We start from the raw sequence: 26,452 nt of genomic DNA on the forward strand, positions 1-26,452 counted from the left end.
TTATCAACTTCATTCTCTATCCAGTTCCTGTTTGGAAGAACGGAAGCCACCAAGTGCCAAGGTGGTTTTGAACAATCAAAGTCCACCAGGCAGGTGACCTTTGCATCCCTCAATTTTGATTCCGCTCATAAATGGCAGACAGTGAGGTAGCTGCCACAAAAGAAGCAGGAGCAATCTTTTCAAATTAAGGGGAGAAAAAAAACCAAAGGAACAGGTGCCAGGTAGAAATACAGAAATTACACAGGTGGTTACAAAAGGAGAGGGAAAAAAGCACACCTTTCAACCCATTGGCTTCTATTGTGCCCAACTAACAGCATTCAAGCTTCCCAGCTAGGAAGACAAAGCTTAATACGTGAAGCCATTCAAATTGCATTTTGAGCTACTCAACCCTGCCAGATTTGAAGGTCCTGCCTTGGGACTTCTACTGAATATCAGGATGGACAATGTCTCCAAAACATTAAGCAGCAGAAGTTATACCTACCTTACGCTAAGGAATGCATGTGTGTGTGTGTGTGTGTGTGTGTGTGTGTGTGTGTATATATATGTATATATATATATATATATGTATATATATAACCCAGCATTATAGCCATCATGACCCACTAGCAAATCTGATACTATTCCAGATTCATCACCTTCTTGCTATTTATAATTTGGCCAGAAGAGACTCCCACGACAGTTTCAGAGATATTAATTTGAACAACCGGACTTCCAAAGTACACTGTGTCAAATTTGTAAAGCCTTCTGCACACATAGAAATTAACTGCAAAGGTAGGAATGAAGATAGTTTGAATTTAACTGCATTGGGATGTGTGCTTACTCTTATTGTCAAGACATGCTGAAAATGTCCACTGCAATTCTGCCCTTACTAATGGCTGATCTCACAACATGTGATGTCACAAGTTACACAATTTTGTATGCATTTAATCTTTCTCTGTGTATTTTTGACTGTACATCTACATTGTACATCTACACAGTAGAATGAATACAGCTTGATAGCACTTCAACTGCCATGGTCCAAAGCTGTGGAATCCTGTGAGTTGTAGTTTTGCAAGGCTTTTAGCCTTTTTTTGCCAAAGAGTGTTGGGGCCTCATCAAACCAAAAATCTCAGGATTCCATAGCATTGAGCCATGAGAGTTAAGGTGGTGTCAAACTGCATTAATTCTACAATGTAGGTACACCCCCCAGTCTCCTAATGTTTAACTTGAGCAATATTGCTAAGACACATTTGTACTTTTGACTGTAATAATAAAGAAGGCTAATTGGAAATGGTTCAAAATTCATTTCTGAGATGTTTCACGCGTCTAAGTGTGGCACACGATCAATAGAAGGAGAGGAAGACACAAGGGATACGGGAGTGAGGGAAACCCATAATATTTCAAGAAAGAGCTTTTATGTCACCTGGAAATATGCAGGTATAATGAAAACAAAAAACAAAAAATTTATAGAAAATGGTCTTATGAAAGATTGTGTACCTGGGAGATATCCATGACCGAGTCACAGCTCAGAGGCCTGGCGGATGTCAAGTCATTGGAACCGAGGACTGTTGAGATGATCCCATTCTGATCTATGCGCCGGATCATCGTGCCGTCCACAAAATAAATGAACCCAAATTTGTCCACTGTGATGCCTGCAAGGAGGAAACAAACCCAGAATAGATCACCACAGGAGCCTGGTTGTATCACTGTCTGGTGATTTCAAAGCATATATTTATTTTAAAGAGCTATGTGGCCTTGGTACATAAAGAAGCAAGGAAGGTACGAGAAGGATGAGAAGTCCAGAAGGCTGGCAACATCAACACTTCTCATAAAAGCAAACATTTTGGATCCCTCCTCTAGATGGAAAGAATCTGCAGTGATGGGGAACTGGCTATGCTGGATAAAACTTCTGGGAACTACAGTCCAGCAATCTTTGAAGGCATGGGCAAATCCTTCTCCTGAAGATGACACTCAAGGCATGTTGTTAGCCGTTCTTGGGCTTGGAGCTTGGAAAAGTATATTTTTCGCACTATAACTTCAGAGGTAGCCATGCTTGTAGAGCAGTGGTTCTCAACCTGTGAGTCCCCAGGTGTTTTGGTCTACAACTCCCAGAAATCCCAGCCAGTTAGGATTTCAGGGAGTTGAAGGCCAAAAACATCTGGAGACCCACAGGTTGAGAACCACTGTTGTAGAGGGACTTGACGAAGTGTAATCCAGAAAAAGCAAACGTTCCATGCTCTGTCCTCAGTTAGAAAGTGGGAATGGGATGTTGTTCAGCTTTTTGAAGATGTCCTTTGGCAAGATGTCCTTGGCAGTCATGCCTTTGCCGCATCAGAGACATTGGCCTACATTATTAAAAATATTGGCCAACACTATGAAAAAAGGGCAAGGTGTGTTTCCATATATACCTTTGAGTCTACCTGTCAACTTATGGGGACCCCATGGATTTCATAGGGTTTTCTTAAAACAAGAAATCCTCAGAGGTGGTTTTTCTAGATCCTTCCTCTCACATTAAGCCTGTATTGGCAATCTCCTATCCAAGCACTAACCAGGACAATCTCTGATTAGCCTCCAAGATCAGATGAGACGGGATGTTTTCAGGGAACTTAGGTTGATTATGATTGGTACACACCCAGGTTTACACAGATGGGACTCTGGCTCTTCTGGAATTTGACTCTAACTCTGAAGAATTATTAAGAAGCCAGATGCCAGTAACTGGCATGGGAGATGACCCTGGAAATCTCTTAGAAGTGCATGTACCAGACATTGCACTGTTACACATCTGGAAACACTGGGGCAGCTGCTTTATTCAGGGCCATGGATCAACTGCGGTGGAAGGGAACGGATTTTTAGAAATGCCCAGAAGGTTTTGCCAAGCCCTCAGGTGTGCATAAGATTTTCAGCTTGTACCTTTTCCTATAGCAAATCTGATTCCTTGTGTCAGTATAAAAGCACAAATCATATGGCTGCTTGAACTACATGGATACTTAGACCAGCATCTATAGTCTCAAAGGGGCCACAATATTTCAGATGAGGTACCGACATCATCCATCCAATCCAAGTGATTTATTTTTATATGTAAAAAGGCATAAAAGAGTCCAGTAGCACCTTTGAGACTCAATGGTTTATTCTAGCTCAAGTTTCCACGAATTCCAACTCATTTCCTCGGATGCATAGAATGAAGTCTCTACGGACAGACATATTTGCAAGTGTAAGTGTGTATCAAATGTAATGGAAATGTAAAGCATGCTGGTGTCGTGAGCAGTATCATCTTACAAATGGTTGTTAAGAATTGTTGAAAGGACAAATGTAGAAGACAGGCTTTACACATAGATAAAAGTCGGTGTAGTCCAGGGGTGAGAAACTGAGGAGGCCAATGGCCAGTTTCTTCTCCAGACACCCCTGACCCTTGCATGTTGCACCCCTCCTAAGTCCGTCCAAATAGCTCTTTTCCACTTGCAGCCCTTCTCAGAATGGTGACAGGAAGTGATGCTCTTACTTATGATTGCCATTTTGAGAAGGATTGTAGAGGAAAACATGGGTATTTGTGGGTAGTAGAGGGTTATGAGAGTGTCAATAGGACTATAATGTCTAGTCTGAGGGAGCTCATAGTCCCACTCTAGTCTGCTTGGTGAGACTTATTTATTTATTTATTTTATTTACAGTATTTATATTCCGCCCTTCTCACACCGAAGGGGACTCAGGGCAGATCACATTATACATATAAGGCAAACATTCAATGCCTTTAATATAGAACAAAGACAAGACAAACATAGGCTCCGAGCTGGCCTTGAACTCATGACCTCTTGGTCAGAGTAATTTGTTATAGCTGGCTGCAGCTGGCTGGCTGCTCACCAGCCTGCTCCACAGCCCGGGACTTCACCTAGAATACTGTGTCCAGTTTTGAGAAGGATGTTGATGAGAATTCAAGAAGGATGTTGATGAGAATGTCTTTGTGGTATAGGGTTTTCAGCCTTGGCTAGAGTGCTGAGAGACCCAGGTTCAAATCCATGATCAGCCATGGAGCTGAAGTCCAAAAAAGTAACCTTCAAAAGCCCTGTTATGGTGTCATTGATGACCTCCACCTCATCTCCTTCTGAGTTTAGGAGTGCCTTTGATTTCTCCTTGTGCCTTAAATAAGCTCAGAATAATACTGAAGAACACAGCCAATGTAAAGATTAGATGGCGCAGCACTTCATCTTGACTAAGGACTTGTTTATTTATTTGCAGTATTAATATTCCACCCTTCTCACGCCGAAGGGGACTCAGGGCGGATCACATTATATACATATAGGGCAAACATTCAATGCCCATATACACATAGAACCGAGACAGACACAAACACAAACACAGAGGCAATTTAACCTTCTCCTGAGGGGATGTTTGATTCTGGGCACAGGGGGGAGCAGCTGCTTCATCATCCACTGTGACAGCACTTCCTCATTCCAATGTTGTAAATTAGTTAAATTTGCCTCCCCACTTTATAAGTGGTACCTTATTTCCTATTTGATAGATGCCACTATCTTTTGGATTGCTAGGTCAGCAACGAGCAGGGGCTATATTTTAATTTTTTAATTGACGGGTGCTCACCCCGCCACGGGCTGGCCTCGAACTCATGACCTCATGGTCAGAGTGATTTATTGCAGCAGGCTGCTCACCAGCCTGCACCACAGCCCAGCTTGTTGACACAAGCCCATAAACCCAAAGTGGGTCAGAAGTTACCCATCTTGAAGTTAGCCAGATATCTACACAAAGTACACAGGTTTCCAGTTCATAGCATGTGGTGAACTTGTGTCAGCCAGTCTGAACTGGTTTAGATCCATGCCAAGGAAAGTCTCTGAATGCTCTGGAGTTGTTGATCCAGACTGGGCCTGGAATAATTAGCTGGTGTAGACATATCCTAGGTTTCACGTTCAGAGGGAGCAAAGGAGTTTGGTTGAGTTGCATTTTGGACATCTTGAGTACTTCCAAAGGACAGCATGAAGTCACAAATGAGTTCAGGAAGTCTAATTGGAAATGGAAAGCCCTGTGGCCTTGATAAGCACTGTTATGAACCCTTGCCAAAAAGTGTGCATGACACTGTATATCTGATGTATATTATTTAACTCCTAAATTTACCATGAATTAATCATGAGCATAGGACCATGACATGTTGCATCCAGTGCACAATAGGGTCACATGTGAGTCCAACAGGTACTCCTTTCCATACAGTCTATGTTCTTGCACTGACTGAATAAATAAGACCTTGACTTATTTCTTCTCTTTTATTTCATTCCACCCAAAACTAGAAAACACTAAAGGGACAGATTACCCTCTAACACAATCAATTGAGCCCTGGGTTCTCATAAGGCATCGCCCCTGGTTTCAAAATAAATACTAGGCTTTGTATCTTAATTTTTGAGTACGACGGTGCCAGCTGTGACAATCTGGTGTTCTCACTTTTCTCACCCCTTGCTTGCTCACAGGAGAAGAACATTAATGAGAAGACAAAAACTGGAAAGTGATTGCTCTTTAATTTAGTGACAATGTGGAATCTCATTAGAGGTTTTTGTGATTTTGCAGTTCTCTGCGTGAAACGAACCAGAAGAACCGCTCTCGGGCAGAAAGGTATGTGGCGAAGTCTGTGTGACATGCTCACACAAGTCCCTTAGTACAACAGCTCCAACTAGTTATTTGGACTCCTTGCTTTCTATAGAGACAAAATTAGTTCCTAACCAATAGCAGATAGCAAAGGGGCTGCTACCACAGCAGCATGTTTTTCTCCAGCATTTCACATTTGAGTTTCAGGTTGAAATGTGAGAGGAAGCTGTCTAGACCAAGAGGACAGAGGCATTTTAATAAGCTTCAGAACTTCATCTTTTAATAGCTCTATTTGATTCAGTTTTCCAAGGCCCTTTATGAAAAATAAAGGTTCATTCATAGCTATGTTTCTCCAAAAAAATTAGTAGAGACAATTAATTAACTGGACTTTCTTTATCCTCTCTTCCCACGTCAACAAATAGTCAACTGGCACCTGAAACTCCCCTCTCACAAATTTACTTATTTACTTTATATCTTGCTTTTCTTCCTTCATGAGAATCTAAAGTGGTGTAAAAAAGGTAAAGGTAAAGGTAAAGGTTTTCCCCTGACGTTAAGTCCAGTCGTGACCGACTCTGGGGGTTGGTGCTCATCTCCATTTCTAAGCCGAAGAGCCGGCATTGTTCGTAGACACCTTCAAGGTCATGTGGTTGGCATGACTGCATGGAGCGCCGTTACCTTTCCGCCAGAGCGGTACCTATTGATCTACTCACATTTGCATGTTTTCGAACTGCTAGGTTGGCAGGAGCTGGGGCTAACAGCGGGTGCTCATTCCGCTCCTGGGATTTGAACCTGGGACCTTTTGGTCTGCAAGTTCAGCAGCTCAGCGCTTTAACGCACTGTGCCACCAGGGGCCCAAGTGGTGTACAATGTTTTAAAAACACAATACACTAAGACAATATTAATGATAAATGTTTCCAGCAAAACTGTGGTTATGTGAAACCACGTATATGACCAAATGCCACTGGGTTACTTCACTTCCAGTTCCAACATAGCACAGAGTTGTGCTGGAAGACCTAGAGATTCTCTAGGCATTTGCCAGATCCTTCAACACAACTCTTATTACAACAGATCTTAGATCTAGAGCAGTTTCATATGGGGAGATTTGATTTTTCAAATAGTTTGGATCATGTTGGGTATTAAAGATCATAGTGAGGACTTACCTCTGGGACTTGTGAGTGTTGCTTCAGTGGCTTTTCCTCCATCTCCACAGTGAGAATCATCAAATGGAAGGCACTGGTCCCCGGTCCCAGCTACCACCTCTGAGTTCTTCACCACGTCCTTCACCACGGTGGTTGACTTGATTCTGAAGACGCGGCGGCTGCTGGTGTCGGAGAGGTAGATGGAGCCGGCAATGGGGTCTGTTGTCAGGTAGTACCTGTGAGCGGGGCTGTGGCTACAAAGATGAAGAAGACAGAATCATTCCAAAGTGGGTATACTCACAACCGGGAACCGTCTTGTGAACATACTGAAAAATCATCAATCTAAAGGAATTGAGACTGAGATGGTGGAAAATCTGAAGAACAAGAACTAACAAGAACTTTATATATTTGTATTGGGGGGGGGGGGGGAAGCAGACAAATTATATGATCTTTCCCCAAAAATCACACAAAGTATTCCCCACATAGACAAGAATATCCTTCCCAGAACCCTCCACTGCCCTCCAATGGCTCTGTATCCATTTCGTTGCATCTTGTCTCAAAAGGAGTGGGGGAATGAAACTGAGATATTCTGGCACATGAGGATGGTGTGCATTCCATAGGGGAGTTGTGTGTCCGTGAGCAATTCCTCACCCAAACCATTGGGATTTTGACTTGCATCAATAGGGGTATAGCATCTAGATCCAGGGAAGTCTGCCTTGGTCAGACCACACCTGGAATACTGTGTCCAGTTCTGGGCACCGCAGTTGAAGGGAGATGTTGACAAGCTGGAAAGCGTCCAGAGGAGGGCAACTAAAATGATCAAGGGTCTGGAGAACAAGCCCTATGAGGAGCGGCTTAAAGAACTGGGCATGTTTAGCCTGCAGAAAAGAAGGCTGAGAGGAGACATGATAGCCATGTACAAATATGTGAAGGGAAGTCATAGGGAGGAGGGAGCAAGCTTGTTTTGTGCTGCCCTGGAGACCAGGACGCGGAACAATGGCTTCAAACTACAGGGAAGGAGATTCCACCTGAACATCAGGAAGAACTTCCTCACTGTGAGGGCTGTTCAGCAGTGGAACTCTCTCCCCCGGGCTGTGGTGGAGGCTCCTTCTTTGGTGGCTTTTAAGCAGAGGCTGGATGGCCATCTGTCGGGGGTGCTTTGAATGCGATTTCCTGCTTCTTGTGGGGGGTTGGACTGGATGGCCCGTGAAGTCTCTTCCAACTCTACGATTCTATGATTTTATGATTCTACGATTTTACAAAAAACCTTTCAGTACATTTTAGGTGATCTTTGCCACCAAACCATACAGAATATGGAACATACCCCCATGCACAATTAATCCATCTCACAACCCCCAGAACCTCCCACTATCCACAAATGTCCATGTTTTCATTGGAGTCCGTCACAAAAAGGTAATAGGATGTCAAACATTTTGGGAAGGACTCTGAAGAAAAACGGGGGTATTTTTGGCACACGGGTGTGGAGTTGGTGACATTCTTTCAAAATATTTTTGACCAAAAATTCAACATCATTTTTGGGTGATCTTGGCCCCTAAACCACACCAAACATTCCCTAATTGCACAAAATGTTCCACAAATATGTAGTAACATGAAATCACTTCTGATCCTCATTTTGGGAAGGACTCTAAAGATAAACCAAGATATTTTGGGACAGTGGCGTGCCGTCCATTGTGTGCAGACAGCGATACAATGGGTTGTTGTCCATAGTGTGTAGGGATTTAGGTCTTTTTCTCTGTGTAGAGTCTGTTCCCAGTAACTGCTCTATCCAACTTTAAGTTAACTTCTGGGGCTAAATGGTCATCCAGCTGGGCCATCATGGCCACCATAAACCAACACAGGCAAAGAGGTAGAGTCGAAGAGCAGCTAGAAGGGTGAATTATGCATATTGCTTTGAATTCATTGGAAGAAAGACAGGATATAAATGGAGTGAATGAAAAAAATAATGTAAAAAAAAAACAACCCTCCCTATTTTGATTCTCTTACTTGCCACTTTTGGGCTACAACAACAACTAAACAGAAGGAGGAAGCAACACTGCAATGAGAAGCTTGGGTTCTGTGGCTCAACCAAAATAATACCTTCAGGTTGGATCTACACTGCCACTTAATTAAGTTTCTGAATCTAGATTATTAGAGTGTTCATGGCCATATAATCCAGGTCAAAGTAGATAATCTGGATTCAGAATAGATTATTTGGCAGTGCAGATGAGACCTCAGTTTTCAAAATCCCATTAAACTTCCCTCTTGCAACGGGGTTTGAGAATCACTTTTCCACCCCGTGTCCCACTCTGCTCATTCCTCTTCCTAATTGTAGTTCATGTCATGCATATTGCCAGAAAAAGTCATTTTACCTAGTCTCATTTTTCATTCACTCTTCTTTTAATTACCCCACATTTCTCCATCCTGAAAACATTAAACAAAATACCCTGCATGCTAAATTCTTTATTTCAATTAACACTTCCTTAATGGAGCGTGGGGGGTGGGGGGCTGGACCAGAAAGCAGGGGCAGGGGGAAAGCAAGCATTGCTGATTTATCCCAGAACATCCCCTGTGATTTACCCTATTAAAGCCGGCACAGATTCCATCTGCACAAAATGACACTGATTCTTGCTAAATAAAATACTTTGACCTTCAACGACTCCAGCCTGGCAGTTTGGGCCCCATCTGTATTCCTTCCCAATGACAGCAAACTGGCAGGGTATTATTTCATTTACTTGCCCGTCACTCAACTTGAGCAAGTGGCATCCACTTTGGAGGTGGCGGGGCGTCGGGGGAGGCGCCCTGTGGGAATCCACCATCCATTTTTATCAGGCCCCAGGGTTTGCTGCTGTCTTCGGCGAGGCGAGGCTGAATGTCACTCAGCTGCTGAGCTGCTCATAATCACCGGAGATGGGCTGGGGAGGCATTAATAACCACGGGCTGACATTCCCCAGCACCTTGTTTGCCGCAGGATGTTCAAGGCACTTTTAGTACTCGCTTCAAACTAGGTAAGAGAGTTGCCGGAGTTAAAACTGGAGAGGGTTCCTGCAACTTTAATGATGGGGTCATCATCATTGGTGATAATTTGTGTCCCAGTAGAATGGCCTTCCAAGCGTTGGCGGTGGATCCGTAGGTAACTGTGGAGCCCTATTATTGACCCGCATGTTCTTCCACAGTTTCCAGATGGAAGGCGGTCCCGGTCAGAGTTGGCTTGGCGTGCCTTCCTCTTGGCACATTTCTCCCTTTTGCCCTCTATTCATGCCTCTTCAAATTCCACAGCACTATTGGTAACAGCTGACCTCCAGTTAGAGCACTCAAGGGCCAAGCCTTCCCAGTTTTCAGTGTCTATGCCACAGTTTTTAAGGCTGGCTTTAAGCCCAACTTTAAATCTCCTTTCCTGTCAACCAACCTTCCGTTTTCCATTCTTGAGTTGAAAGTAGAGTAACTGCTTTTGGGAGACGGTGATCAGGCATTTGGACAACGTGGCCAGTCCAGCAGAGTTGATGGTGGAGGATCATTGCTTTAATGCTGGTGGTATTTGTTTCTTCCAGATGCTGATGCTTGTCCGTCTGTCTTCGCAAGAGATTTGCAGGATTTTCCAGAGGCAACTGGAAAATTGTTCCAGGAGTTGAGTGTGACATTTGTAGATGGTCCACGTTTCACAGGTGTAGAACAGGATTGGGAGAAGAATAGCTTTATAAATAAACATCTTGGTCTGCCTACAAATGTCCCAATCCTCAAACACTCTCTGCTTCATCTGGAAGAATGCTGCAGTATCGATGTTGATTTTTGTGGAGAGATGGCTACCAACGTAGCGGAAATAGTCCAACATTACACCATTAATCTTTATTTCTGGCATTGCAGAGGGATTAGATGGTGCCTTTTGCTGAAAGAGCACTTTGATTTTCTCGATGTTCAGTGAGGCAAAGTTTTTTTTATGTTTCTACAAATTTTGACTTTTGTGGAGAGGTGTCTGCCAAGGTAGCGGAAATGGTCAACGTTTTCTAATGTGACACCATTAAGCTGTATTCCTGGCATTGCAGAGGGATTGGCTGGTGCCTTTTGCTGAAAGAACACTTTGTTTTTCTTGATGTTCAGTGAGAGGCCGAGCTTTTTGTATGCCTCTACAAAGGTGTTTAGAGTGGCTTGTAGGTCTTCTTCTGGATGAGCACAGACCACATTATCATCAGCATATTGGCATTCTATAACAGATATTGTTGTGATCTTGGTTTTGGCTTTCAGTCTGCTGAGGTGAAATAGCTCACCATCTGTCCAACAGATGATTTCCATGGCTTTGGGAAGCTTCCCATCAACAAGGTGCAGTATCATAATGATGAAGGAGAATAAGGTTGGGGCAATAACATATCCCTATTTGACACCTGATTCCACCTTAAATGGGTTACTTTGGGAGTCACAGCTGCCCAAGACTATTGTCATCATGGAGGAGCCACAGGATGTTCACAAATTTGTCAGGGCATCCAATTTCTTGCAGGATGGTCCAGAGAGTACTGTGATTCACTGTGTCGAATGCCTTTTTGAGGTCAATGAATGCCATGTACAGAGGTTGGTTTTGTTCCCTGCATTTTTTCTTGGAGCTGTTGTGCACTGAAGATCATTTCCACTGTTCCTCTGGAGGGGCTTGGGCTCTTCCAGTATACATTGGCCATTGTCTGGATGGATATTGGGAGTGACTGGTGTGTTTTATCACCCACTGCACATCAGTCCCAATGCACATTGATTCCAATGTGCAAAGTTCCAGTGTTCATTGGTCACTTTCCTGGCTCCCACACATAACAACATCTCGACAGTTTCTCACTGAATACAAAGATTGGGAAACTGCACACTCCTCCAGGTGTAAGTTCACTTATGGAGATGTAAGCTCTATATTGGATTCCAGCTAATGTATTTTAGGTCTTTCTACATAGGACAAAATGAGCACACATGTCTCACAAAGAATCGCACGAACGCCTGCACTAAACACAAAATTCTGTGCTCTGGCAAATTGAAATTTTCCTTCCGACAAAATGCTTCATTAAGGGAAGAGACAGCCAGATCCCTTGTGACAACTCAAATAAATGCACAAAATGCCACCGAAGTGCACAAAGCATCCCGCAAGGACAAGCCCTTAATTAAAACCACCTCTATCTGATAGGTTGCAAGTATGTGGGGAAGGCTTGTAATTTCTGCAGTGCGCTATGCAATTTTAGGTACTTTTTAAATAATCAAAGGAAAAAAATTAATCATCACAAATGGCTCAAGAGACCAGGCATTTTTTTTTTTTTAAAAAAAGAGAGAGCATGCTGGAAAGACAAGGAGAGAGAGTGACAATTCTCCACTTGCTGGCTTACCTATGTCTGAAATCTTTATTTCTGACAGAAGAACAGGAGCGCAGAGGGAAGAGAAGAGGAAAGGAGGAGGACGAGAGAGAAAAGGAGGAGGAGAGAAAAAAAAGAGGGTTAGTGGGTGAACTCCAAGTATTATTAGAAGATGGAACACTTGACAGTAACAACTGCACTCAACAAGGCAATAATAAATAAAGATTTAGCAAGGAATGACACTGATACATTTCATAATGGAGATTACTTGTCAGTAAGCTGACTTGTACGCGGCTACCCATCAACAAGAAAGTAATTGCTTGGCAGCTTTTAGAGTTACCTGGGAAGTGCGGAATGGTACAGCCAATATGGCATTCGATGCTCCGCTTACTTCTGTTTCTGTTGGATGATATGCATCCCCTTCCTCATGTACTTATGGAGATGGAGGTGGGAAAATAATTTAGCTCAGTTTTTGTTACTAAATTTAGGGGTGCCATTCCTCAGTCCTACCCTGGTTCTCTTGCCTTCACTTTGATTCTGGTGGTAAGAGCAACCCTCCTTAGCCAAGTGCATTAATTGTGGTTTGGCTAGGTAATGGCTTTCTTCTCTCCTTTATTTATTTATTTACAGTATTTATATTCCGCCCTTCTCACCCCGAAGGGGACTCAGGGCGGATTACAATGAACACATATATGGCAAACATTCAATGCCAACAGACAAACAACATATATAGACAGACACAGAGGCATTTAACATTTTTTTCCAGCTTCACGATTCCGGCCACAGGGGGAGCTGTTGCTTCACTGTCCACTAGTGGCTGTACTTCCTCATTCCTTTCCTCGCGTTTTGCTGGCAGTTTTATGATGTTGTAAATTAGTTAAATTAGCCTCCTGCATAAAGCGTACCTAAATTTCCCCAATTGACAGATGCAACTGTCTTTCGCGGCTGCATAGGTCAACAGCAAGCCGGGCTATTTAATGGTCAGGGGCTTAACCCGAACTCATGACCTCTTGGTCAGTAGTGATTTATTGCAGCTGGTTACTAGCCAGCTGCGCCACAGCCCGGCCCTAGAAAAAGAAAGTACCGTGCCCCTACCATTCTGAAGGAGGTGTGCTTGTGTATATTTGTGGGGCTTCCTTCATACTAACCACAGAAAGTATACTAACCATGGGCCGGGCTTTAGCACAGGTTAATCACCAAGCTACAGTAATCTTGCCAACCAAAAGGTTGACAGTTCAAAGCCCGTGTCAGGGTGAGCTCCTGATCTTTAGCCCAACTTCTGCCAACCTAGCAGTTTAAAAACAAATGTGAGTAGATAAATAGGAACCGCATTAAAAGCGGGGAGGTATTTATTTAGGCTCGGTGTTTCGATCACAAAAAAGGAGGAAGTTTACGAGCAAAGAAAGCTTTCGGCAAGGAGATGGAGCGACAGCACCACCTGGTGACTGGAATCGAGCACAGCCTCCAAAGATGCCGAAAGACGGGAAAGCCTATATATCTCTATCTGTTGTCTGTCTTGTTACTGTTATAATCATCATTAAATGTTTGCTATATATGTGTTCTGTGATCCACCCCAGTCCCCTTTGGGGTGAGAATAGCGGAATATAAATGCATTAAATAAATAAATAAATAAAAATGCTTCTCCTTCCTTCCCAAATCCTTCTGATTTTCCCCTGCTTCTGTCAAAGCTGCCCTCCGGAATGCGACCCTTTGGGTTTTTTTTAAGCTTGATGCCTCCTATCTTCCTGCTCCTTCTCTTCTCTGGAACCCAATTAAACATTGCCATATAATGCAGTTTGAAACTGTATTACATTGTCAGTGTAGATTCATATAGTACAATTTAACTGCCCCATCTACACTGCCGACAATTTAACAACAAACTTCTACAAAAGTGTGCAAAAGAAAGCCCTTAATGCGCATGAGTGCTCTGTGGTTTGTGTAATCATCATGGGACCTCAAACTTGTTCCAGGATTTCCTTTGTTCCAGGATTTCATCATCTGCACAGTGAAATCACTTTCTTCAATACCAGTTTGAAACTGCATTACATGGCTGGTGGAGATGGGAGCGTAAGATCGAGGACTTTGAAGGAAGACCTACCCCAACTTCCCATCCTCATTTTGCTATTTTCATTAGATTTGTACCCCACATTTGATATCATACATTAAAGAAAGAGGACTAGCTAGTCAAACATGCCTATTTTTATGCGGGAGGATCATGACCAATCTATCTGTGTGCAAATTATTTGGGGATGAGCACCTCCATGGCAACGGGATCTCCCTGGCCTTCTGTAGATAGCAAATTAGTTGTTATTTTGGCAGACATAGCCAATAAAAGAGTGGGTATGGAGGTGGGGTTCCGATTAATATGGGAGAGTAATTTTCATTCCTTTCAAGGTGTTTTGGCATGGTTTTTAGGCAAAGTTGTCGTTTAAAAATTTAGGAGGCAACTAGCTGTGCCCGGCCACACGTTGCTGTGGCGAAGTCTGGTGGTATGGGAAATAAAGTATTGAGGAATTGGTGGTAGTTAAGGTAAAAGGTAAAAGTTTTCCCCTGGCATTAGGTCCATTATAAATGGGTTATATAGCTGTGTGGAAGGGCCTTGAGTCTACACTGCCATATAATCCAGTGCAAATCAGATAATCTGTGGAAGAGGCCTAAGTGAGGCCTAACCCGGCCTGTCCCCTGGGCTGAGTGGGTTGCTAGGAGACCAAGTGGGCAGAGATTAGTCCTCTAACTGGCAGCAATTGGATAAAAACAATTATTCCTTTCCCTCTAAATTAAGACTTTACTTTTCTTTTCTTTTTGTTGTATCAACCTAGAGGCGTGGATGATGGGTTGTGTTGTCAAATTTCGAGGTTGGGGGGCCTGTAGTTTTGTTGTTTTGTTGGTTGCCGTGATGCCATCACTCATTTATATATATAGATTGAAGAGCTTCTAGGCAATGGTAGGGTCCTAAAAAGTGTGGTCTATGGGTCACTTGTGACTTGAGGCCACAGTTTCCTCATCTCCACAACAGCTTGATTAGTATCCAGTTTTGGTTACCAACATTCAAGAAGGATGACAACAAGCTGGAAGGGATCCAGAGGAGGGTGGCCAAGGCAATCAAAGGCGCGAGGAATGGTTTGGACAACTCTGAATATGTTTAACTTGGAGAAGAGAAGATGGGGAGTTGACATGAGTCCTATCTTTAAATACCTGAAGGGATGTTATGTAGAACATGGAGCAAGCTTCTTTCCTGGTGCTTAGAGACTAGGACACAAGTCAAAGTGTTCATTAGTCAAGAAAAGGATATCTCACCTAAACATTAAGACATTTTTTATCTGCAAGAACTGTTCAGCTGTGTAATTGATTGCCTCGGGGTGGTAGACTATTCATCTCTGGAGGTATTTGAACAGAGATGGGATGGCCTTCCTTTAGGAGTGCTTTAGCTGTACATTACAGCATGCTGGAAGGTTAAACTAAATGCCAGAAGAGCACCAAACCAATGGGTAAGCTGCTTTCACATCTTTTCCTGTCTCCATCTATGCCCTAACTTTTAGCATGTGTGGCACTGCTTTAGGATGACCCGCTTTCTCTATGTTAGAAGCCAAATTTGGGCTAAGGCCAGAGAAGGAGACAGACCAGCTCGATGGGATCTGTGATGTGAACTGGCGTTTGTGTTTGTGATAAAACAAAAAACTGTTTGTTCCACTGGTCAGTGAGCTTCTATTATATAGAAAGGGAATTTAACAGCTGCAGAGTTGCGGGCAACAAACGTCGTTTCATGTTTCACTGTGCGAGACTCGCAAAGTGGCCACTGGAGAGAGCCAAACCAATGTTTAGGCTGCTTTCAGTATTCCTGGCCGAAAGTTACAAACCTTTCCCTGCTGCAATCTTTTTTGAAATCCCCGTTTTACAGCTGCCATTTCCTCTGGAAGGCAGACCCCCGCACTCCAATAAAGAAACCACACTGAATGGCATTCATCTCCAAGGGAATGTACTTTGCAAAAGGTGCAGATAAAAGCCGTCTGTGCCCCCCAAAGCCACCGTTTCCCTGGATGGCTGTTAGCCAAGGCCAGCCAGGCACACAGCCTGTGGGCCTTTTATCGCCTCTTGATCACTGGAAATTAAGCATAAAAGCAGCAGAAATGGCTGAGGCTGCTTTCACACTGGAGTGACTTTATAGTTTCTTTGTTGGCTGAACTACGGTTGCTCTTTTCAGGGTAGAGGGAAGTGTATGTGTGTGTTTCTTATACTGATTGAGCTAATTGAGCCATCCAATGCTGCCATTGTCTACTTTGAGTGGCATGGCTTTTCAGGCTCGCAGATGGAGGGTCTTACTCAGCCTTACCAACCTTACAATACGAGAGGCTAAACTCAAGTCCTTTTGCTTGCAAAGTATACTGTCAGTAGTCTTGTGCAATTCAGACAAAAGGCATGCCATTTCGGGGTCCATTTTGGCTAACCCCTCATTCTGTTTACTGGGCAGTTATTCGAACTGGGAGGACTGTTGCCATTTTTATTCAGCAATGATTCGGTCCATTGGCTACAATGGGAAAATGTAAAGGCTCAATCCTCAGCCATTTAAAGGTCTATCTGCATGAAACCTACCTCAGTTTTAGACTCCATTTACAACTGCAGGTCTGCTAAGTTTCAGAACAATTCACCAACCTACTGATTTTTAAGAATTGTTTTGATTTTTTACCATGACATTTTTAAAAATAAGACAAACCACAAGAGAGGGTTCTGCGAATTGTAGTCACAAATTGTGTCCATTCTCAGCCAATCAAAGCCTTTTATTGGCTGAGAAACACACAGAGAGAAAAACTTCAACTCCCATCATGCTCCGAGAGAAATTCAGAGACTTTTCAATGCCCGCCTCATACAAGTACTGCTGGAAAAGTGAGTTCCCAGCAAGACCCTCTCTGAAGAAGGAGCCTAGGAAACTTTTCCAAAAGAAATTGACACTTTGTTGCTGGGGAGGGAGAGAAGACACTGAAGGATCTTCTCCAGGAGCTCCAAGGCAGACCCCTGGCTCAGGTATATTGCAGACTCAACTCCATCTTTTCCAGTAGCTGATAAATCCGTCTCTCTTGATCTGTTTTGCTGAGCTTTTTGATTCCCTCTTTCCCATTCTGTTTTAGGGAGATTACACAAAATGGACCATATTTTTTAACCTGAGAGAACACCTTTCTAGAGGTCTTGTATGATTCCATGGCTGACTTCTGTTAAAAGATAACCTTAGAATCACACCAGCTGTTAGAAATTGTTGGAGTTGAAGTCCAAAACACCTGGAGGGCCGAAGTTTGCCCATACCTGCACTAACTAATGGACCATCCTTGATCTTATTTATTTTTACAAATTAGTAGCAATGGGATCCAGCATGTTTTCTAGAACAGCCACATGGATTGTGGCATTACTAGAGGGGTTCGTTGGTTGTGAAGCACACTGGGTGATACCATCAGAAGTGGTGACACCAAAATGACAATCCATAAAACGTTTGTACAATGTTTAATCAAAAATAGATTATTTTTAAAATAAAAAAATATCCCTTTAGTCAGATATAACCACAAATACATCTTTCATAAACCCAGCTTACATGTGCTATATGAATATGCCGACAAGACTAAACATTTATGCTAATTTCCATTTTTGAACCTTTTACTACTTATGTGCTTTGGTCTGAGTTGTCATTATTTCCCAATTACAGTGACACTTCTAATCATGTGCCTGTACTAGAAAGCATGTTCTGCTTTTTTTTGGAAAAAGGATAGTTACTGCTTTTATCAAATATTTCAGTATTACATCAACAATATTGTGGTCTGGTCGAGGGCAGGAGAAGTTCCATGGGGTGACACTATGAGTTACCAAGCTGGGTGACACCAACTCTAATGACACCACTGCAAAATAGTAGATTTCTGGCTGCAAAATAAATCCTGAATATTCCCTGAACTGTTTTTCTACAGAGTGGAATTTTCTGGTTTCTTCCATTTTACTTGTATTCTACAAGGAGTCACTAAGACAGTTTGGAAGAGTGCAACTTCATGAATAGTTTGGAGATATAAATCATCGTGTCCTAGTTATGAATGACCCTCTAATGTCCTGAATACCTTCTATACATTGTCCAAGATTACATCTTTCCTGAGGGTTGCCTGTTAATTTTCAGCATACATGAAAGATAAACTGCAAAGGGTATATTTAACTTATTAGACCCATCCCTTCTCCTTGCTTCACTTCAAGGAAGGGCCAGATGTGGTCCCATGAAAGTCCCTCAGGGCTTTCTGTAATCGCTGGCCTTTCCAGAGTCCTTGGGTTGTCCTCTTTCTGGCTTAAAAAGAAGGATTTGCCACTTTCGAAAGCTTTCAGGATCAGCAACTCACCATTTGAACAGATTGCCAGGTCTTCCTGCCTTCCAGCTGGGCTATGCTCTCCTCTTAAGGCTCGATTGGCAAGAACATTACAATCAGTCCTCCACCTTTGTGGGTTCAACTTATGCAGATGTTATTATCTGTGGCTTTTATTAATGTGTTCTTTCAAGGAATTTCTAGATCCTCTGGTGCAACTCTATAAAGAACTTCTACTGAAGTTGTCAATTGAGTTGTGGTGAAGAATCTAGACATCCCTAGCATGAATAGTTTTCTAAGCATTAGTAGATCATCTAGTGCAATTATTAGGGCAACTTGCAGCATACGTTTGCCAAAAAGTCATACTGGAAGATCTAGAGATTCATAGAGGTGTTTTCTCACATAACAAGTAGTGGGGCTTTTGACCGTGGTGAATGTGGAGGACTAATTGTAATATTATTTCAGCAACTCATCGAAACTCAAGATTTTTCTTAACTGGGTCTAACTGATTTTACCCAGGCTATACATTCAGACCAATTACATAATTTTAAATTATTTTAAGCAGTTGTGTGGTTTTTACTTGATAAATTATTTATTTTCTGTACTTTTAAATTACAGTAGTCTCATTTATCCAACATAAACGGGCCGACAGAACGTTGGATAAGTGAATATGTTGGATAATAAGGAGAGATTAAGGAGAAACCTATTAAACACCAAATTAGGTTATGATTTTACAAATTAATCACCAAAACATCATATTATACAACAAATTTGACAGAAAAAGTAGTTCAATAGGCTGTAATGCTACGTGGTAATTACTGTATTTACAAATTTAGCACCAAAATATCATGATGTATTGAAAACATTGACTACAAAAATGCGTTGGATAATCCAGAACGTTGGATAAGCGAATGATGGATAAGCGAGACTCTACTGTATTGTTATTATGTATTATTCTGAAAGCCCTTTCTCGTGTCCTCCCATAACATAATTCCCAGAAGTGGCCCATCAAACATACTTCAAATCTTGGGCAGGAATAACACACACACACACACACACACACACACACACACACACACACATATATATATATAGAGAGAGAGAGAAATGCGGCGGAGAGAGATTCCCTTAAGTACTGTGGTTCTATAGAGGTTTAGTTTTAAAAGGTCCTAGATTTCACAGGGCAGCCTGGCACACCTTAATTCCAGTATGTTGGTGACGTTTCCAGAAGGAAAGATTCTTCGGATGTAGTTGAAGTCTCCGACATAAATGCTTCCATCTGATCCACAGGTCAGGGCAACAGGAGCCAGGAGCTTGTTGCCGTCCGCAAGGCCATTGCAACTTGGGCAGGAGATGCTTCTCCTCCGTCCATTTCCCATGATGCTCCCTATGACCGGTGGTTGCTGAGAGATGAACTGGTTTTCCCCATTCCCTTTATGCAGGATGCCTGGAGAGCAAGAATAGGAGAATAAATAAAAAATAGGGGCCATTTCAATTTGGGGGAAATTCCAAGGGCCAATATTTCCTACCGCTAAGCCCTCCAGAGGCCACACAAATGGCACACAAGCCATTCAATTCAAGCAAACAAGCAGAAAAATAACAGAAAGTGGATTAGAAAAATAGGTTTTTGAGGCTATGAAGAGAGAGGGTACTGGATGTGTGACTTGCCCCCTTTCCCTAAAGGCAGAAGTGGATGGGCGGCAGCAAATGGAATTTTTTATTTCTGCATTAGATAGATTCAACTTGTAAGAATATGTAACTCCATAACTATGTCTGATGGGTGAAGATTTACCATATTGAACCTATTTATCAAAATACCTAAGTATTTACCATAATAAGGATCACTTTGAGGCACCAGTACCAAATCCAGGTAAGACTTTCGAGAATACAAAAGCAAAGTGAGGGACAAAGGCCAATTTGGGTAGGGATTCTGTCACAAAGGATATTGAACTATGCAGGGAATGGGCTTGCAACAATTCCATTAAAAGCTAAATTCTCACTCCTGGAAGATTTCAGTCCAGGAGTTTGGCAAAATTGAGAGTTGGAACTCCCATATTAAACCAAGCCACATTTTACTGAAGTCTGAACTAAACTCTAAAAAAATTGCGCCTTGTCATAAGGGAATACTAGAAATTAATAGACAGCACTATAGTACGACCTAATCTTGGACAAGTGACGATATAAGGAAGATAGACAAGTTTTGGGCAGTCTAGAAGGACCAAGTGCTGTAAAAAAACAGCAGTCCCAAAGGTTCTGTTACTGTAATATTATTATTATTATGTTTATTATTTAAACTGCACTGTACGTTTTATCAGAAGAGGAACCATTCTTTTCTCTAAGTAGAATCCTTTTGAATATCGAGTAGGAATAACTTTCCAGTGATGTGTGAGTCATTTCAATTTTGGCCCAAAAATCTGCCATCGACTTATACATGAGGTTGACTTAGAACCCATATATACTACCATCCAATCTACATGCAATGTAGATCCATATAATGCAATTTAACTGCCTTGAACTGCATTATATGAATCTACACTGGCCATATAATGCAGTTTCAAACTGCATTATACGGCAGTGTAGATGAGGCCATAAAGATGGATACGCATGGTACTTTGTTAACTGAGGTATACCTGCACTTTCAAATTTATTCAAAAATGGCTGTATTGAGAACTAGCTCTGCCAAAAATAAATGCTGGCAGGAGATTCTGAGTGGGTGATTTTTCCCCAGCTTCATAGATTTACATTTAAAAAAATGTTGGCACAATATGTAGGTTACAATAAATAATTTGTTAGCAATCTACGTGCACGGGTGTGCTTTCCCCTCCCATTTGGGTTGAATTATTAATGGCGGAAGAGCTCCTATGCATTGTGCAACTGTGTCAGACTCGTTCTATTTTTTGCTACTACAAACCAGGAGAAGAGAGAAAGCGGGAAGAAGCCTTTACAGAAAGCTGACGCACCGCTCTGGATGTTGAGAGCGTGGTGCTTGTCCAAAGACCACCCTCCGAGTTTGGATGCGTCGATTTCATAACCTTGAAGCACCGCAGTCCGCTTCTCCCACAGGATCAAGTCAGGACACGATTCGTATTCATAGCCGACTGAAACTGGGAGTAAAGGGGAAGCACAAATGGGAAGGAAGAGAAAAGAAAATGGCAACTTAATCACATCAGAAGTGCACACTCAGCACAAGCGGGGACTTCTAATTGGGTGCCTACTTTGGGCATAAGGGCATTTCTGCAGGCTAGAACTGATCCTTATTTAAAACACTCTCACGTCCATACAGAGCCTTCCTCTTTAAAGGCTACTGTGCATTTAAAAAAAGGTCAGTGCAGTAATAGATGTTGAACAAATGTGCTAATTATTTAAAAATTGCTGGATCAGGGACATGTTTATTAGCCTTGGAATATTCAAGGTCTTTCACTTTGCATTTTGCTCCCTTATGCATTTTTTTTTTTTTACTGGCCAGAGAGGTCCACTGAAGCAGGACAGAAAGGGGCAGATCAAAATTAAGGATGTAATTCTTCACTGATTTTATTCTTTCAGGAAGCAACAAGCAATTTAGCAATTGCCTTCCTGCTGGGAAAGGTTTTGAAAACTGCAGTTTTTGAAGAGTATTTGAGACAAGGTCCTGAACTGGGAAGACTTTCATGAATGCAGAAGCTGCCTGACACTTGAGAACCAATTTCTTTGACCAACTGTTGAATATTTAACTAATTCTTGAATATATCCATCCCCTGTACAGTGTGTTTCCTGTACTTGTGGGACCGGTATCCAAGATTTGTCTTCTCAAGGCATTTTCTATCATTTCTATACCTCTAGGTCACTGGTTCTCAACCTGTGGGTCCCCAGATGTTTTGGCCTTCAACTCCTAGGAATCCTAACAGCTGGTAAACTGGCTGGGATTTCTGGGAGTTGTAGGCCAAAATACCTGGGGACCCACTGGTTGAGAACCACTGCTCTAGGTGATTCAGTAGTATGATTCAGTTGGAAGCTGACCGTGGAGTCATGTTGGAGGACCTAATGATGCCTATGGAGATGTCATCTTTATGCATTTCCTAGGTTGTGTGGTGTGACTTCATGGTGTGCTTCTACTGATATGATTTGCTTATGCAACAGGGTTCACCATAGGGTTTGCATACCCAGGTAAAGTCCTGGAACATGTGGATAAGGGGATGTACTGTACTCCAAGGGTGTTTTAATCCATACTCCTCTTGATGCAGAAATCCATAGCTAGAACAACCCTGATAAATGGCCAGCGATATCTGAGTCAATCTGCCCACTGTATTCCAGAAGATGACTAGACATGAAAAAAGGCCCTTCTCGGTCATCTTGAATAGGCAGTAAAACTCATGTAAGAGCACATGGGGCAGATCTACAAGGAACAAAACTCAGGGGTGATCCAGCATGCTTAATGCTAGATTAGACCTGACTATGGTCCAGACAGGGACCCTTCAAACCACCCACATTCATTCATGTCTCTGGATGTAACATGGGTCCTACCTACCCGCTGATGTCTGCTCTGTATGGTGTTTGCCCGATACAGTGCTGATCTGTGTCTACCCCAACTTGTGGTCAATATAGATGGGGCCATCTTCTTTTAGATCAGGATTACTCAAAGTAGTAGCCCCCCCAGATCAGTATTAGTCTTCAAGCCATTGGTTGTCAATCTTTGGCAAGTTATCAGGAAACAATTGTAGCCAAAGGGCTTAAATACAGTTCTTGGCACACTGAAAAAAAGTTATTACTGGTTCAGGTACATCAGAAGAACATTGCTTTATGAGATCCAGGAGACATCTTACCAAAGACTTCGGACAACCCATACACCTTCTGATTGTAGACATCAGTTTTGTCCCACACAAAGTAGTAGGAGAGGTCAGGAGCTGCAGCAAACCATTTCCTGAAAAGACGTCCCTCAACAGCAACCATGAGGTGGACCTTCATCAGGTTGAACGGTATGGTGGGATGGGTGAGGCTGATCCTTAAGACTGATCTATAGCCGGCTGTACGACTGCTCAGGTAACTCAACTTGATTTTACTGCCGGAAATTTTAATCTCTTCTTGGAGGGCCTGCAAAATACCATGACCACAGAGAAAGAAGTGCTATTAAACTACATGTTATGCAGGCTGCAAATATCCCACCAGAGTTGCTATTTATAAGCTGATATCTTTTGTTATCTTTCAAATAATGGCATGGCTAGGTGCTATTTTTACATACCCACATAAAATTCATGCAACTATTAAAAGAGAACAAACAATTTATAGCATTATTCATGGAAGCTAAGGGACACTTTGAATATCAATTTGCGGTGGTCTGCATTTTGAAAATCAAATTCCATATGATCATCATTCTTTGACTTAAATCTAATTGCTAGTCCCACTTAGAATAGACTCACTAAGTCAATGAGGTTTACCTTAGTTGTGGCTTACTATTCAGCAAAGGCAACCAACCGACCCCAAATTCTTACTAGATGCCAAAATGACAATATTGAGATTATCATACTTTGGACATATCATGAAACAATAAGTCTCATTAGTACATTCAACAAGAATTGGAACATCTGAAGAGAGTAAGCTGCTCCGAATCCCTCCAGGGAGAGGGACGGTGTATAAATAAAGCATATTATTATTATTATTATTATTATTATTATTATTATTATTATTATTATTATTATTATAGGAAAAGAGGGGAAATCAAGGAGACCACAGCCTGCAAGATATAACAGGTTCTTTTGGAGAGCCCTCATTGATAGAGTCACTGTAAATCAGAGCCGAAACAACAATTTAGTAAGAAATAGTATACCAAGTACATCATGTAGAATAATGGCCGATGTTACTAAAAGATAATGTGTGTATGTGTTTGTGTATGCCTTCAAGTCACCTACTGAATTATGTCTCATGACTCAAGGTTTTCTTAGGCAGGAATACTAAAAGGTGAGTTTGCAGAGCCTTTCTTTAAGGAACCCCTGGTAGCACAGTGGATTAAACCACCGAGATGCTGAACTTGCTGTCCGAAAGGCCAGCAGTTTAATTCCCCGGGGGGGGGGGAGAGGTGAGCTCCCGCTGTTAGCCCCAGCTCCAGCTTCTGCCAACCTAGCAGTTCGAAAAAATGCAAATGTGACTAGATCAATAGGAACCACTCTGGTGAGGAGGTGACAGCGCTCCGTGCATTCATGCTGGCCACATGACCTTGGAGGTGTCTATGGACAATGCTAACTCTTCGGCTTAGAAATGGAGATGAGCACCAACCCCCAGAGTTGGACACACCTAGACTTAATGTCAAGGGAAAACCTTTTCTTTATCTTATCTAAGTACAAACAATGGCACCGGGTATAGCTCCCAAGATCAAACAGTATTTGATGCCTTTGATGCTCCAAAATATAATTATATTTCTTTTAAAAATTATAATTAAAGTTTTTAAAATATACTTAGGTCTTCAAAAAGGTATTTTAATTAAGGTATTTGTATTTTTTTTTACATTCAGCATTATATTTCAACCTTTTTTAATATGCATGTTTTAATAGAATTTTTAAATTATGTTTAAAAAGGCATTAAACTGTATTTTTATAAATGGTAAGATACCTGTAGAAGGATGTTTTGAATTACTTGGCCCATTTAAACCATGCGTTTGAGCCAAAATATTTTCTGGAAGAAAAATAATATATTAGCCATGATCCATGGCAACTGCTGCAAACCTGATAGATCAGGAACATTTAAGTGCCATTTGCTTGCTTTCATACATATTTACCAACTCTAATGCAGCTTTGTCAATTTACATAGTTTGACAGATGTGGGAGTGAAAAGCAACAAAATGGGGAAAAATAACAACAGTGGTTTCTTTTTTTAAAGTATTGTACAAGCCCAGCTAATAGGCATGCTGGGAGGTGACACAGACTACTACTACAAGCTGAGCCGTGTTGCAGCAAGCGGAGGAACCTTTTAGTGCATTCTTCTTCACAGGGAGACAAAAAATAGCTCCAGAGGAAAAAGGGTTTTTCTTTTTTTTTGGCACTGATTAGTCCAGTGCCAGGCGAGGAAATTATTGCTTCTCTCCACTGTGGTCGGACTTTATTGACTGACTGTTGTTTTGCTGGAAAGGTCAAACAAGCGTGATGGAAGGTTTTGTGAAGACTTTAGCATAATATGATTGTAAAAGAATAATAGTTTTAAAAATCCACCAAAGCTACAGTTCTTTGGACTTGTGAGGTGTAGTTAAACTACAGATGTTTTATACCAGTTTAAGTGTCTCTGTTTTATACTATTTTAACTGTCTCAGCCTCGATAGCATTTTTACCATACAAGGTTGACATTTGTCACCTGGCTTAAAATCAAATGAAATGTACTCCTCATTGAAACTAGTGTTGGGTATTTCCATTGACAAGCTCAGCCCTGCTTATTTTCCCAGACGTTTTCCTGTTTTTTCCCCTTAATCTATCTGTTATCCCTGGTTTTTAATATTTCAGTGTTTTCTACCATGTTACTACTACAGTAGAGTCACACTTATCCAACACTCGCATATCCAACGTTCTGGGTTATCCAACACATTTTTGTAGTCAATGTTTTCAATACATCATGATATTTTGGTGCTAAATTCATAAATACAGTAATTACAACATAGCATTACTGCATATTGAACTACTTTTTCTGTCAAATTTGTTGTATAACATGATGTTTTGGTGCTTAATTTGTAAAATCATAACCTAATTTGATGTTTAATAGGCTTTTCCTTAATGTCTCCTTATTATCCAACATATTTGCTTATCCAACATTCTGCCGGCCCGTTTATGTTGGATAAGTGAGACTCTACTGTATTTTATTCTAATAGCCACTGTTTTACTGTATCTAGTTCTACTGTAAACTGCTTCAGGATTAAAATTTTATATATATATATATATATATATATATATATATATATATATATATATACACACACACACATATATACACACACACACACACACACACACACACACACACACATACACACAGTAGAGTCTCACTTATCCAACACTCGCTTATCCAACGTTCTAGATTATCCAACGCATTTTTGTAGTCAATGTTTTCAATACATCGTGATATTTTGGTGCTAAATTTGTAAATACAGTAATTACTACATAGCATC

At 41.7% G+C, this 26,452-nt stretch overlaps 1 protein-coding gene across 16 annotated transcripts in view; it reads right to left on the minus strand.

Annotated features, from left to right (window-relative positions):
* Window positions 1-26,452, minus strand: part of tenm4 (teneurin transmembrane protein 4) — a 1,874,213-nt gene that overhangs the window by 51,234 nt on the left and 1,796,527 nt on the right. For 13 of the 16 annotated variants that reach the window (XM_062977060.1, XM_062977059.1, XM_062977071.1 and 10 more), the window contains 6 exons: window positions 23,133-23,400; window positions 21,294-21,437; window positions 19,531-19,780; window positions 12,044-12,064; window positions 6,720-6,952; window positions 1,477-1,631 (listed from right to left, as the gene is read on the minus strand). In XM_062977060.1, the coding sequence (XP_062833130.1) occupies window positions 1,477-1,631; window positions 6,720-6,952; window positions 12,044-12,064; window positions 19,531-19,780; window positions 21,294-21,437; window positions 23,133-23,400 (1,071 nt within the window). The remainder of the gene's footprint in view (window positions 1-1,476; window positions 1,632-6,719; window positions 6,953-12,043; window positions 12,065-19,530; window positions 19,781-21,293; window positions 21,438-23,132; window positions 23,401-26,452) is intronic. The other 3 variants (XM_062977065.1, XM_062977063.1, XM_062977073.1) reach the window with 1 other exon arrangement.

This window comes from Anolis carolinensis, chromosome 3, assembly GCF_035594765.1.
Source record: "Anolis carolinensis isolate JA03-04 chromosome 3, rAnoCar3.1.pri, whole genome shotgun sequence".
Classification (NCBI taxonomy): domain Eukaryota; kingdom Metazoa; phylum Chordata; class Lepidosauria; order Squamata; family Dactyloidae; genus Anolis; species Anolis carolinensis.